This window comes from Pteronotus mesoamericanus, unplaced genomic scaffold (genome assembly GCF_021234165.1).
Source record: "Pteronotus mesoamericanus isolate MK-2021 breed Mesoamerican mustached bat unplaced genomic scaffold, CSHL_Meso_final scaffold_705, whole genome shotgun sequence".
Classification (NCBI taxonomy): domain Eukaryota; kingdom Metazoa; phylum Chordata; class Mammalia; order Chiroptera; family Mormoopidae; genus Pteronotus; species Pteronotus mesoamericanus.
Window position 1 is genome coordinate 7,311,315 of NW_026555326.1, and position 15,555 is coordinate 7,326,869.

Below are 15,555 nucleotides of genomic sequence, written 5' to 3' on the forward strand. Positions count from 1 at the left end.
CTAATGTGGTAGAAGGCTCAGCAGGCTCTGTGGGGAAGCATTTACTGTGCATGAGAAAGCAGGCAGGCAGCAAAGCAGCTGTCCCGAGTTCCTGCAGCCCAGCTGGAGCGAAGGGGCCCAGGAGAGGGCTCTTCTTGGCCCTGAAACAGCAGGGTGAGGAGGACCTCAAATCTTGGCTCTCCAGAGTCACAGGTCACCCCAGGCCCTCTCCAGAAGAGGAGGGGCTCTCCTGCCCCCCCCGCCCTGGGAGGGGGTATTTCACCCGCTGAGGTCAGAGACGCCTTCCTTGCCATGGTCACTGGGTCTTTTACCCCGCCTTGCTGGGGGCTGGACTGAGCCCAGGCCTGGCATGAAAAGATGGTAGCTTCAGAAAGCGTCTAGGAGTCTTGTGCCTGAGACAGGGGCAGTTCCTCGGCGGTGGCTGGGCCTGAGCAGTGTCCGGTGTAGGAGAGTGAGTGAGTGTGACCTGTAACAGTCCTCCCTTGGTGCTCAGGGGAGCAGAACTGCCAGGGGTGGGGTGGGGCAGGGTGAGGCGGGATGGGGGTGGTGTTGACGTTGCGGGGGGTGGGCGCTGGCTTGCTCTAAGGATTAATAGCTGGTCTCTAAGACCTATCTTCTCACATCTCTGTTAAGAAATGAAAGGACAAGTGGCATCTTCGAGTCCCAGATTGCACCTTAAAGATCATTTAATCCAATCCTCTCAAGGCCAGGGGCAGAAAACAGAGAAGACAAGCGGCTTGCTTGAGGCCACACAGCAGGTGAGTGCCCGAGCAGGGACCCTTTTTGCCTCTGTTTCAGTCTCACCAGTGACTCAGTATGGGGGCCTCTGCTTCCCCTGCGACCCTTCTAGCTGAGACATGTCCAAAAGGAACCATCATCTGGCTCTAAACACTTTGAGACACATTCATGCTCCTAAAACAAGGTCTTCTTTAGAGGATGACCAGAGGGAAATTACACCACATGAAACCCAACCAAATTTACTTAAAAACTCTGTCTGCCTCTCCTCAAAGTGCCACAGCTCCCTGGAGCTGTTCATGTCCCCCTCTGTCTTCACGCTCCAATGCAGTATTATTTCTTGCTCTCAGCCCCCTCACTCCTCCCCCTTAGCTCCTGGTCTCTCTTCCTCCTCTTCAGTTCCCCATTTCCACCCATTGGCTCACCCACGCCCGGGAGCCAAGCAGCAGACCCTTCCTCCTTACTGCTCTGGTCACTGTTACCCTCTGGTTTGTGACTCACGCTTCCCTCCCCTTGCTCCTTGTGTTTTTAGCATCTCTATCAGGAAGGTCGGGTATGGGTATTTTTTTCTCTGGAAAAGGATGCATTGCCCACTGCCTCCATCCCAGCTTCGGCTGTTCTCATGGCTTCCCCTCCCTGCCTCAGACTTGATGTGCTTGTTGGGCTCAGGGCCTTTGCGCCTCCCTTTCCCTCCACCGGGAAAGCATTCCCCTCACACTATGGCTGCTGCCTTCTTGTCATGAAGGTTGCAGCACAGCCAGCACTTCTGAGAGGCCATCCTCACTTTTTCTAATGTTGCTGGGCCTCTACCACCCGCCTCTGCCACTTATCCTTTGTTTTGTTGTTTTCTAGCATCTATCTGAATTATACTGTTTACATGTTACTATTTTTTTGTTTATTCCATTAGAGACCTTGTTTGTTATTATGATGTCCCTGGTGCTTGACACTCAATAAGGAGTCGTTGTTCAAATGTTGAAGCAGAGCCTGGGCTCATAGGAAGCTTTTTGTAGATGGGGTGTTGCCCTGGTTAGAAAATGGGCTAAGGATCCATGTGACACTGGGGATTTCCCAGTCAAGAACTAGGGGATCCCTCTCTGCCTCTGCGATGGAGGAGCTGTGCTGCCTGCTCTGACATCTCTGCCGTGTTCATCATGGCTCTCTGTCCACAGGCTGCCTTGGAAGGGACTTGGAGAACAACACACACTCACTGCCAGACCTCCCCCTGGGCGTGGGGTGATGGGAGCTTGATGGGTGATGGCAGCACACACACGTGCACACGTGCACATACGTACGCATGCGCCCTTTCCCTCACATTGCCACTGGGCCCCCTGCCCCCAAGCTGCAGTGTGCAAAAATGGGGGTGGGGGAGTGGCAGAGAGTCTCGAGATAGACTAGGCCACTTCTCCAGTTCTGCCTCCATTAGGAAGAGACTGCAGCACCAAAAGCTCCCTGGGAAGCTCAAATCTGGCCTGCCCCCTTGTGATTCTGTTTACCAACAAGCAGGAAGGAGCCTATTGTACTCAGGGTGAAAGAAGCGGAAAGAAATTGATGAATATGAGCTCAGGAGCCAAGAAGTGGGGCTCAGAGACAATAGCTAGGAAGGTAGTGGGTGTGGGAAGGGAGATCTAGACCAGAAAGGCTTGGAGGAGAAATCCAGATGTGTAGAACCACAATTTGGGGATGTTAGCAGAGGGAAGGGGCAGAAAAGGGGCCACTCTGGTGAGATTTCTGTAGAGGTTGGCCTCCTCCACCGCATGGTGTTTATTGGGTGGTTCTATGTGCAAGGCTCATATAGGAAATGCAAGGTGATACGTGATTCAGCAGATATGTCACACACCCAGCACCAACCAAAGAGGGTAAGACTTTACAATCAGGCGAATTTCCATTTTGCCTCTTACTTGCCTCATAACCTTCAACCGAGTACTGAACCTCTCTGAGTTCTATGAAACTGGAACAGTGCCTACCTTACTGAGCTACTTCAGGGATTAAATGTGGTAATGCATGCAATGCAAAGGGCTGGCACGAGGCTTGACACTGTGTTCTGAAAATAGTGTCTGGGTAGCTTTCTGCAGCCTGGACCTCTGGCTCTTCTTAAGCCAGGGACACCACCTTCTGCACTAGGTGAAGTCCGGTCTGTTCATAGGGACTTGGTCCAAAGGACCCTGAGGAATCTCAGGGCCTTTGGAATATTGAATTTCTGTCAGCCTCCTGTCTTCCTCTACCTCCCATAATTTCTGCAGGGATGATGTCCTGATCGGCTGACTTTAAGAAAGACCCTATTTTCAGACTGACTTATTCAAAGGGAAACTATCTTCATTGGCAAGCTGATTTTAAGCCAAGTATACAGAATATCTGGAAGACTTGAATCTCCAAAGACTATACTTTTAAGTACAGTCTTTAACTGCTTGAAAAGTGTGTAACTGCTCAACACCTTCCTATTTTGCAGAACGTTCCCAGCATGAGGCTGTTTTCATCTCTCTGGCCTGGTATTTTCCAGGATCACCCAGACACCCAGAGCCCAGGACCTGGGGCACTGTCAGTGGTCCCATCTGTCCCCTCTATCCTCTGCCCATTCCATTCCCCCAACTGCTCCCGCCAGCACTCCCCTGAAGGCCAGAGGCTCGCCTGCTATCCTGCACCAACCGAAGGACATGGCTGCATGGAGACTCACTGGATCCTCCAGAGAGGTCCTGCTGCACCTTCAGGCTAGACTCCAGGAGCCTGTCCTGAGCTGGAAGGATCCCTTTGTGGGAGGGAGTGCCTCTCCTGAGATTGCACATCCATAATCCTTTGGTGGGGGAATAGTGATTACAGGCGATGTGCGATTCAAGAGTTGTTGCCTGTCTTGTCAAGATGGGTCAGGATGGGCCTGTCACACATTCCTGGGCCTGAGTGGGAAGAGACTTTGGATTGGTTCCTCTTCTGTAGGAACCAGAGGGGGCTCAGGAAGGCCTGCAGCTAAGCCAGCTCGAGGCTAGGGTGCAGCTGATTTGGGATCAGAAACTTGAGTTGGGAGACTAAACGCATTCGGTGAGTACATATTTCCCATCCACACTTCCCTTTTTCTCCCTGCACTGCTGGGCATCTCCTTGTCCACATTGGTCTGTGCTCCAGGCAGCAGGAAGGGATGGCCTGGTGTTTGTTCTTAGACTAGAAATAGGATGGGGATTGGTATAGACACCATGCCTCTCAGGCCTGGATATGTTTTCAGCAACAGAATTGGCCTGAAGGCGCTCCAAGGGGAAGGTGGACAGAGCAAGGTGCTAGTGTGACTTGCTACCTGTCACACAGCAAGTCAAGGCCTGGGGAAGGTAAATTCAGGGCTCTAGACTCTCACTCCGTTGCTTCCTTGCACCGCAGTACCTTTGCAGGTGGCCACAGCATCTTTGTATTTACTCCTGTGTATAAACCATGTGTTGGACAGACACCAGAGACAAAAATTCTGGAAGACAGGCTGGGACCAGTGGTGATAGGAGCAGGATAAGGGCTGTCTGCTCTGGTGCCTGAGACACAGGAAGAACATGGGGAAAGGAGATGGAAGGATTGCAGAGGGAGGAGAGAAAGGAGAGCAGATGTAGCATGATGTATGTGTGCACATTCGGGAGGGCATGTGCATGCGTGTCCAGGGCCACAGGTCTGGCCACACCTGGGGGAGGATGGTCTGAAGAGAGGGAGGCCTGAATTTGGGGGATTTATTGCAGTTACACAGAAAGGAGGTGGTCTGTCGGCTGCTTTTTGACCCCTATAGGGAGACCCAGGAGCAGTGGGGAAAAGCCACATCCTCTCTTCAGAGGGAGACCCTCTGTCAGGCTGGTGGAACCACAGGAGGGAGGCTGTGAGATTGCAGTGGCTGGTCATGGAAAGCTGGCCCAGCCTGAGAGATGCAGGAATGACCTTGAGAGAGAGAAGAGGCAAAATTGAGCTAGTGTCTAGTGTGGGGGCAAGGGGAGGGGCAGGCGAGGAGGAGGGAGAGAGCAGAGAGGGATCCAGACAGCGGAGGGGGAAGGCAGAGCTGAGTCCACCTCCTGTCTGTCTGCCTCCCTCTTTCTAGCCGAAAACAAGGACACAGAAACGCAGACACTGGCATGTGGGAGCCAGGCCGCATGCCTGCTGGTGTGGGGGCAGAGTTGGGGCCAGTGTGTCCTTGAGCCCTGGGGTTTTCCTGAGCTGAGATCACAGAAGCTATCACCACCTCATTGCCTCACATGCTCCATCAGGATGCAGAGCTGAGGGGCCCAATTCTGCAGCCTAGGAAATGCTCCCCACTCCTTACTTTGCAAAGATCTCCTGATTAGGGAGTAGGGGGTGGGGGAAGTAATCCCTTGCTCCCTAGTAGGGGAGGGGATTTCCCATTTTTTCTGCAGGAATGTCCCTCCCCTCCCCTAGTCTTTTTCTGAATGTTAAGTCATCTTTTGTCTTTCTCCTGAAGTAATCACTTGGCCTCCAATGTTCTGTCTATACAGTAGGGATAATAACACCTTCACAGGCTTGTTGAGACTATAAATTTAATCCCGTTTGTACAAGAGGTCTGTAAAGTGCACATTTACAGCATAAGCCTCAGCGATTGTTATTCAGGGAGGAGCCTCAAGGGAAAAGAAAGCAGGAAGGAAGTCTAGGCAAGGTCACAGTGAGGAAACACTGCCTGGTTCCTGAAAGGATTATGTCCAGCCCTTCCAGCAGTCCCTTTACCTGCCGGTCCTGCCAGCCTCCTCCAGCCCCGCGCCCCGCTGGGCCTTGCCATGGAGCAGAGGATGGGCAGGTAGGGGGCAGTCCCTGCACAGTCCTTCTGGCCTCTTCCTCCCATGACACTCACAGGACAGGTCAGGGCAGCCTGCAGCCGAAATGTTCTGAAGGCTGTGGGGTGCTGCGGGTGGGGGGCTCCTTCCCTCAGGGTTGAAGGATGACTACCAGGGAGCTGCTCTGGAGCAAGGGCCCTGCTAGGGTCTCCAAAGTCACCAAGGTGGAGTACAGGTGGGCCTGGGTGAGTGAGCTCGGGAGAGTCGTGGTGCCTGCCATCAGTGAGGCATCCTGACTAGACCCCAAGGCCCCCTCTTTGCTCTCTTGTTTTTTACTTCAGAGCTGGCTCACATCTTTACCATTCTGCAGGACAGAGGGTCTCACTCTGGATAAAGAGGTGCTTTCCGCTGTCCCTGCCAGATTCCCAACTCTGGCTCCTTTACGTCCCTGAGAAATAAGAGTCCCAGCTCCTTCATGTCCAGGTGTGACAACTGCTGGGAGCCAAGCTTGATTCCCCTCCCTACCTCCCTCTCTGGATCAAGGGAGGTGCCAAGGGACAGATGCCCTCTGCAGAATTTCTTCAGGGAGGTGGCCAGCAAGGCCATTCTCTCTCTCTTTGGGCTTCTCTAGACCAGAATGGAGAATTAGATAGGAGACAGCTGCACAGGAGAGCAGCCAGAGCCCACCTCCTTTGACTGGCCTGGAAAGAAGTGCCTGCATTGAAACATGGTGTGAGAACAGGACTTTGGGCCTGTGTGCCATCTGGCCTGGGTTTGAATCATGCTCTGCCACTTACTAGCTGTGTGAATTTGAGCCACATCCTTTTCATAAGCTTGTTTCTCACCGGCAATATGGAGATAAGCATTCCTTGCTATCTAGAGCTACAGGGGTTAAATAAGTAGATGAGCCTACAGGCTTCCATTACAGGGTCTGGCAAATTCCCAGAGCCCAGGAATTGTTAGTCTCTTTCTCCCACAGTAGGACAAGGGTCAGATGACTTTCTATATGCAGCACATATTAACCACAGGACATAGGACTATGATGTGGCTTCTGGCACCCAGGAGCCCCAGTTTAGGAAAATTTCCTTCTTTTTTTTTTTCATTGGATTATTGCAACAGAGTTTCTCACAGTTGGGGATCTTGAGGCTATCAACTGTATGTGCCTAGGCCTTGTTGTGATGTAATAAAGCAGTATGTGGAGTACGTGGAAAAAGATTATATGAAAGAGGATAAGACTGGTGGATATGCTGAGAGAGAGAGAGAGAGAGAGAGAGAGAGAGAGAAAGAGAGAGGGAGAGAGAGAGATGCTGAACCCTCCTGTTCTGAAATTCTACTGTTCTCTACTGTTCTGAAACGCAAGAAGCTATTGGGTAACCCCACTTCAGTCCTCCCCGGGGCCAGGGGCCCTGGGATCCTTGCGTCTCTAGGAGAGAGGGTGAGTGGCACAGCCACTGCAGGAGGGCACGAGGGCCCCTCTCATCACCTTCAAGGCTTCCCACTCCCAGTCTGCACTCTGTGCGCCAAGGCTTGGTCCAAGTTATATGAGAGCTAGGGAAGGTGTTTAATCTTCTCTAGTTCTCTCTTTCTTCCTTTGAGGAAAGTGACTAATCTCTGACTTGTCTTCTTATAGGACTGTCCTGAGGACCCAAAGTGCATGGAGATGTGCCAGACAGAGGCAGGGGAGGCAGATGAGTGGGTTCCATCCCATGGGCAAGACACACCTGTGCATCCAAACTCAGGGACCACCTGGGACCTTGAGTGGTTGCCTTGGCAACTGGCTTAGATGTCAGTTCTTTGAGGTGTTCTGGACCCTTAGACTTGGTCCCCTCCCATAAGCTCTCAGGGTGTTCTACATTATTTCTTCTTTAGCATTTATCATGAGTAGAATAGTGTGGTTATTTGTATGATTGTTTAACACATGTCTTCCACATCAGACTCGAAGCTCCATAAGGAAAAGGAGTACATGTTGCACACCTTGTCACCAACATGTAACATAGTGTCTGGCACATGGCAGGGAGTGCTCCATAAAATCCTTGCTGAATGAGGAATGGATTGCCTGCCTGAAGTTAACACCCAATGACAAATGCTCATCTGTTACATTCCCCTTGCCCAACATCTTATAAGAAGTCAGAGAAAGCTGACATTTCCCCTGCCATTTTAAATCGAGGAGCAAATTTGCTAGCTCGCAGTTGCCCTTCTTCCCATCCTGCCCGCACAGCAGGCCCCGCCCAGGGTCCAAGGCGGTTGCAGGTGTTACTGCTCAACGCATTTATTTTTTGCAAGGCTGCCCTCTGGTGGTTAAACATGGAAGAGCATGGGAAGGATGGAAACCCACGTGGTCAGGAACGGCCCCCTGAGCCCCAGTCAGAGGCTGGCCAGTGGGCAAGGAACTACAAGGAGGGCACCCAGGTGAAGAGTCCCGGCAGTTCTCTGTTCTTATAAATGGTTTCCTCAAAATCTAACAGGAACCTCTGGCTTTGGAAGGGCAAGAAATTAAAGAGAGCCTCACAGAAACCCCACCGTTCCCCCTGTGGGGTGGCCTGGGGGTAAGGCTAAGTTTAAATAGCTTTGTTTTCTCCTCAGTGGAGTGCTGGCAAATGTTTAGCAACCAACTGTAAATGAATAAATAATAAATAAAATCGAATATTTCCACCATGGCCCATTTCAAACTACCCATGGTTGCAAGCAGATCTGGGAAGACATGAGAAGAGGTACCATGTTATTATACAATATTTCTATTGCACAGAACCCATGGGCACAAATCAGTTAAAAAAAATGTCTAATAGTAAAATATAGTAAAACATAGTAAAATAACTGGGAAATGATGAGTTTGAGTATTTATTACATTTGTCCCTAACCTAATATTGTAATTGAGTTTATATAATTTAATTTTTAATAATGGTTGTGTTTAACAACTAACTGGCTTGCAAAATTCTGGAAAATGTAATAACTTGTTCTCGTAAGGCTAGTAGTAAAAGCTGGCTCCAGCACATCATTGCTTCTCCCCCTTCCTCCTTCTCTTTCTTCTCCTCTTCTTCCTCTCCTATGACTCCCCTGGCATTTCACATGGGCAGGAGGGATGGGAATATGGGAAAGAGCTTTGCTGCAGACACTGATATTCTCTGAACCAGGAGCCATAGAGTGTTAAAGACAGAGAATGAAGAAATGCAAATTTGGCTTCTGAAGGACATTCTGAAGAGTGTGTGTGTTGGGGGGGCAGGGGACGTGGACTAATTTCTGCAACTAGAGCATGAGGCTGATAAACACCTTGAAGAAAGGCTTTTGGAGGTTGTGCCTTCGATGGTTCTCTGAGGGCCACCACCTGGGGAGAGGGGCAGGGAAGAGGTAGGAGAAGGGGCCTGTGTGGAGCCGTGGCAGGCAGAAGCAGGTGCCGGGGAAGAGGCCCCAGTTGATGGGGTGCCATCCAGGCGGATGTCTTTCAGCCACCGCCATGTCTGCCTGTGCTCCCCTCATCACAGAAGATGTCACTCTGCATGGTCTCTATCATACTATTCTGGAAGGAGCGCATGGACAGTTGCACTGAAGGCTCAATCAGCTATCCACCTTTATAACTGGACAACCAAGGCAGCTAAGGCCAAGACCATCTAGCAAGGGGTGAGAGGAGGAGGCGCATGGAGCTGGGGTGGAGACAGAGGGATGAAGGGAAGAGGAGGAGACAGGGGTAAGGGAAAGGGGAGAAGGAACAGGCAGTTGGGCGAGATGGGATAAGGATGTGGAGGGAGAAGAAATGTTTTAAAGAGAAGAAAGAGGAGGAAATAAAACTAAGGCTGTAGAAAATGACCTGGACAAGCCTGACTCATCCATGTCTCCCATAAGCTCTCAAAGGAGAAGACTGCACCGCTGCCTAAGGATGTTCCCTGTATCGGCCCTCTGTCCCTGCCCTCTCTGCCCTGTGTGACGCTCTTAGGAGGGCAGCTCACCTGCAGATGTAGAGAATGCAGGCTCGGGGGAGAGGCCCTGGGATGGAATCCAGCAAATTGCCAGCCAGGTAGAGGAACTGCAGCTTCTCCAAGGCCTGGGGAGGGGGTGGGGTGGAAAACCGGCAAAGGGTGTGGGAGGGTAGTGGGTCCTGGCAGAGAGGGGTGCCTGGTGTACCCTCTTCCTTCACTCAGGGCCTCCTCAGCTGTGTGCCAGGCTCCACGATGGGTACGGCAGGTGTGCCCAGACTCTCGGGGGCTTGCTTGCTGACTCCCAGGAGATATAGAAGGAAAGCTGCTGCCCTGGGCAGGTGCAGGAGCTGCCTGCTGCTAGCGAGAGTGGGGAGGAGCAGGAGAGGGCAGGGATGGGGATGGAGGGATGGCAGCGGACATCGCAGCTGGGCCTCAACTTCTCTGCTATCAGGAGGGATTTTCTCAAATGAACAGTCTCCAAACGCTAAACCTGGGGTACCGGTGGAGGCTGCCTTCCAGAAATACCCAGATCAACAGAATGAGAGCCACAGACACACATGAGGCAAACTGAGCACGCATGGGTGGCAGATCTGGGGTCAGTCTTGTCCATACCCCTCTTCATTCTTCATGGGAACTGCCCCCAACCCCATCTTCCCAGCCCTGTGGAGTGGGTGGCTGCAGGGGGCCGTATTAGTACCATTTGTTAGCCCTTCCCATCTAAACTGGTTAGCCAGTGACCAAGCAGATGGTCTTGCTTGAGGATTTGATCACAGAAGGGCAATAATTAGTTAGTGGTGCGATTTGGAACTGAGTGGAGTAGAGTTGGGGCAGGAGGCAGCACTACTGCATGTTTCAGAGGAGCAGAGCTGCGTGTGCAGAGGGAGCAATGGGGTGGGTGCCCAGAAAGAAGCCACAGCCCGCATGTCCAGAGACAGAGAGGGAGAATCTTGGATCTTGGTTTCTGAGACTGTCCCTCCAGTAACAGGCCGGGAGGCCTGGGTTTCCCTTTATGGAGGTTCTTGGGATGGCATGTGGTAAACACTGTTTTCTTCTGAGTCAGCATCAGGTTCTTGCTACAAAAAGAACCTTTAATAAAACAAATGGGAACAGATGAAAAAGTGAGTGTGATTTTCAGGCCCCGGAACAGGGGTGGAGCACAGATAGCTCATGAGGGCAAGGAGTGCGAGTGTGGCTGTGCGTGTGGGTGGCAGGGGCTCGATGGCACGCTGCAGGCCCTGGCTCACCCTCAAGACTCCAGGCTGTATCCCCGAGCTCTGGAGCCAATTCAGGCAGCTGCCAAGGACCTCGCTGCCTGTAGGGAGCCTGGGCAGGGCTGCTAGCTGGTTATCTGGGAGGATCAGATCCTGCAGAACAGGCAGCAGGCGGAGGGCATCGTCATCGATGGGGGAGATGAAATTGCTAGAGAGGTCAACCCCCTTCAGTTCTGCTGAGGGGCACGAGGGCGAATAGAGAGACACAGGACACACCACCTTTTCCTGCTCTTGCAAGAGCTGCTGTACCCTGCTCCAGCCCTCTCAGGATAGGGAATGACAATCAATTTTCCACCTGCACCTTGTCCACACCAGAGGAATAATGTCATAGAGCAGAGTTCCCTGGGAAAGCCCTCAGACTCTGCAACACCTTTCCCTGGAGCTCAGTCCTGCATGGTGGCTGCCCACCTCGGAAGAAATCTTTCAAGGATCCATCCCACCTCTATCCTCCACCATTAGTTTACATAAAAAGAACGCTGCAGCGAGTAGTGGCGGAATCTGGATTAGAGCCCAGATCTCCTGTCTTAGGCAGGATATAAGGCATAAAGGAGCAAACAAACAAACAAACAAGTAATCCCGTAAATAGCATCAGTGCTGTGGAGAGTAGATTTAGCATGGCCTTGTCCAGAAGCCAAGAGGGCACAGAGCTGCAGCTGCCAGGACACTTCGAAAATGTAGGCTTGATCACTCTTCCCCTTCCCAGCTTCCCAGCTTTTGGGAGAATAAATGAAAACAGGTCACTTCTGTTGTGTAACATCTTCAAGGAAAGGAATTAGAGAGATGTGGGTCTATATCCATTTAATAGCTGGAAAGATGGAAAGTTAGCAGGAAAAGGCTAACACAGGTGGGGACTGGTGTCTAGTGACTGTTCACATGGCTGGGTGGCAAGAGAGTGCCCCAGGGGTTCCCTTTGCCATGCTCAGGCTACTCTCTTGCCAGGACCTTATGTACTCAGCCCTTTGAAGTCTCTGGCCCGGATTTGGTGGATGGGGTTGAAGCGGGCGTATATGGAGGCGGTTGCCTGGGGAAGACGAGGGTTGCTCTCTAGGTGAGCATCGTCGCAGTACACAGAGGAACCAAGGCACACTCAGACCAGACAGGTGGGCAGGCCTGGCATAGGAGAAAGACAGAATAAAGGGAGAAACCCCCATCGTCGGGCTCCCTTCAGCCTCTGGGACCAGCGGCCCTTGCCTCAGAGAGCATCTGATCCAGGGCCATCTGTGTTCCCTTGGGTTCTGCCCAGCACCAACTGTCACAGCGCACACAGGCAGTGCCATTGGATGCTTCCAGCCTGGCACTCAGCCCTTGACCTAAGAGAACCAGACCCACCTTCAGATATGACCCAACCTAAGCCCATTAGTATCCTTGCCAAACCCTGGTCCTGTGGAGGTTTTCCTGGGCCTATGTGGGTGATTCTAGGACAGCTATTGCTGTCTTTTCTTTCGGGTTCCTCTCTGATCCCACAGGTACGATGAAGATGAAATAATTAAGTGCCAGCTGCCTGGTGGGCGAGAAGTTAGTTAAGTTCCGTGTGGCTCCCAGGAGCCTAGCAGAGCCAAGGTGGAGAGGATGGTGCCTGCCCAGAATTTCTTTCCCTTTGTTAATGGTGCCAGCATTTCAGTTCTCCATTGGGAAAGAGCCCTTCACTGTTCTCAGTCCATGGCCAGTGATCATGAGATATAGCCAGGCCATCAGACTCAGACTGGCTTTAAAAACTTCGGGTACTTTACTGGCTCATACAACTGCACAGTGCATGTGGTTTCCATCACTTGCTCTTACAAGGGACAGAGATTACAAGAGACCACTGCTAGTCCACCTCCAGGGGCCCTTTGTCAGCACTGACACAGCCCCAAGACTAAGAGGCAGTTCTCACCAGCAGTGATGGAACAGTGTAGGGGGAGCGGGGAGGGCCCCAGCACCCTTCTTATTCCAAGGCCTCAAGATGGCGCGTCCAGCGGAATCCCTTACAGTGCCTTTGAGGCTGACATTCCATAGCTCTGAGAGGTCATGGATTCTTGACTGAAGGGCTTTCTCTGCTGAGGCCCCAGTACTCTAGATCTGCCCAAGGCAAACATCTCAAGATAAGGACAGGATCCGAGGACAAGCAAGGGGGAAACTGCATCCCTCCTCCACCTCAGTTCTAACCCTCAGGAGGGCATCAGCCCCTCATTGTCAGATACATCAGCATCCCAGGCTCCAGGAGGACATCAAGGACAGGAAAGGAGCTGCTCAGGAGGGAATTAAAAGCTCAAAAGCAGTATGATTGCTTCATGGGCCCCCATGCCAAGTGATAGCCACAGTTATTTATTCTTCTCTACAGGCTTTTAATGGTCTCTAATTACCACTCAGCCTCCTCCCCCAGCGACCCTGTTAATTAAAGTTGGGTGGCTTTGCTAGCATGGTGGAGTTCTGGTGTTTCTTAGCTTCCTATTCAATTTGTGTGTTCAGGCAGAAGCCTTAGGAACAGCCAGCTCTCTCTTTGATTCCCCCCCACCCCCTGCCGTTCTTGCTGTGGCTATTTCTCTTCTCACTGACCCTCTGCTCCCTAGCCCTTCCGCATCCACTTCTGTGCCCCTGGTGTTGGGTCATGCCTGCATGTTGAAACCTGTGACTGTGACCTTGCTGTGTCCGGTTGGGGAAGCCAGCAGGCCCAATGTAGTGGGCCTTGTTATTGTGGCATTTGAAGAGGTTGTCCTCAGAGCCATAGTGCTCCAGGTAGAGCTGATCCTGTTTGGAAGAGCCAGACTGATTCCTTTAAACTAGAGACATAGCACACAGCACACGGTTTAAGTCAGCTTTTGCTTGAGAGGGGCTTCACTTTGGACTCTGGGAACATCAGTGACCTTTTCAAACTTGCCAGGAGTCACTGTGGAGGAGGAGGGAAGATAGCAGGAGGAATGAGCAAGGAACGGACCTTCTTAGAGGGCATCTGGTCCAACAGCTTTATTACATGGATGAGGAACCTGAGACCCACAGATGGGAGGGACTGGGGTGAGGGGACCAGCTGGTGGTCAGGTTCCAGATTTCCCAGGCTGGAGCTCTTCCCTTGCCCTGCACGGACTAAACTCACATCCAGCAAATGTAGACTTCAGATCAGCCCCTGCAAAGGCTAGGAGTGGCTGAGAAAGAACTGCAGACTGAAGAGGGTTGTGGCATTTTTCTAGGGAGAATATGAAGACATTGCTGATGTCCCAGTGGGATTTGGTTTATGGTGTTACTTGAAAGCAGAGGGAGAGATGTGTTATCCCTAAGGAAAGTCCCACTGAGCTTGCTACAAATGAACAAAAAAAAATGCAAGTTTTCTCGTCTTCTTTCTTAGTATAATCTGAGTGACAAGTTCCTCTGAAGGGACATGAATCTCCACCCTCCAGAGAAAGAGATGGAGGCGAGAGACACCTGCGCTACAGAGCCTGAGAGTGGCCAGACCGGCCCCAGTCTCGGGGGTGCCGCCGGTGGCTGGCGCGCTGTGCCCTCACCTCGGGGAGCTTGGTCCCTGTCGTTTTCAAGCTCTTCCCAGCTGCTCAGGTCAGCGACCTCATCATTGCTGTCCAGGCTCAGGGCAGAGCTCCCCAGATGCGGAGCCAGGTGCGTCGCCTTCCCTGTGTGGCTGCGCTCCTCCCCTCTTCCTCTCCTTCTCTGGGAGAGAAGCGGCACCTGCTTCCTGCAGCACCAGGGTGAGCAAGCTCAGGGAAACCAGGAACTTCACGGGGGGCCTGGAGGGTGGGGTTGGGATGGGAATGGAGCAGAGTCGCTTGGCATTCCGTCCTGGGGAGCGAGCAGGAGGGAGGGCAGCCATCCAAGGAACTGGGATCTCTTGAGTTTGTGGGAAGCTCCCGCCCTCACACCGGCAGACTCTTATCCCTTCATCCCACACTCAGTGCCTTCATTACCTGGGCCAGTGCCCCACGGGCCGGGGGCCGGGGCCCGGGGCTTTGTCTGAGGGGTGTTTGCTGCAGGCCCCCCTCACCGTCACTCCACTTCCGTCTCTATAGGGTCTCACACGCCCTGGTACTGTCATGGGCATGTGCAGACACAGGCTCACTCAGCTCCCCGAGGACACAAGCATGCCCTCTTGACTGCACAGCTCCCTCCTGAGGGGGCACACGCTCCTGCATTTACAGGGATGTTCTCTCTTATACAACCACACAGAGTACAACTGTTAGTCACTAAACGAGATTTAGAGAAACTCCACCACCAAGGCATCTTGCGGTTTTTAAAATCATTATTCATTCATTCATGCATCTGCTCAACAAACACTTATGGACTTGTCTCTGGGGTACAGAAATGAATAAGACAAGCCTAGTTCCAGGAATGGCCTTGTCCATTTAGGAGGCCAGGTTTACAAACTGACATACAATGCACAAAAGAATGTTAGTATATATACAAAGTATACTCATAAATGCAGCTTTTTAGAAACAAATGATTACAGAAACAAAAGACCTCTTCTGTGAGGTTGTGGGAGTGTCTACACACCTGGAAAGTTCCTTAGAAGTGTACATCTGTGTGTGTGTGTACATAGGCAATGTGCATTGCATATGAATATTCATGTAAGTCTAACCCGTATGCACAGATGGGCCAAGAAATGCGTGTGGTGTGGGTGTGTTTCTGATGATGTGGCTCTCCCCAGAGCTAGCTGCATGAGTTTCTAGTGGGTTCTCCCCCTTTCTTAATTTTAGCCAGGTAAGTCCCCAGCAGTAGCAACAGTGTGTCTCTTCATTTTACCTCCCATAGCTGACTCTAAAACACATTATATAATCTGTAAGAAATGTTAAAGAAAAGTCCTAAGACAGAGTTTGTTGCCTCAAAGCCTCCTCCAGTGGCTCTGGCCCAGAGACCTAAACTCTCGTCATTCTCCCACCCAGTCCGCACTCCAGCCTGGCACCCTCTCCCTCATTTCCACAC

At 51.8% G+C, this 15,555-nt stretch overlaps 1 protein-coding gene and 1 pseudogene across 1 annotated transcript; both read right to left on the bottom strand.

The window, feature by feature from the left end:
* LOC129062070 (keratin, type I cytoskeletal 18-like) overlaps window positions 1–1,513 on the bottom strand; it is a 69,420-nt pseudogene extending 67,907 nt beyond the window's left edge.
* A 7,201-nt stretch (window positions 1,514–8,714) lies between these two features.
* OPTC (opticin) lies at window positions 8,715–13,358 on the bottom strand. The gene is given in 8 exon segments (XM_054562841.1): window positions 8,715–8,890; window positions 8,893–8,940; window positions 8,943–8,985; window positions 9,413–9,438; window positions 9,441–9,507; window positions 10,627–10,829; window positions 11,605–11,763; window positions 13,277–13,358. Coding segments are annotated over 8 exon segments (804 nt in total).
* Between the last annotated feature and the right edge of the window lie 2,197 nt (window positions 13,359–15,555).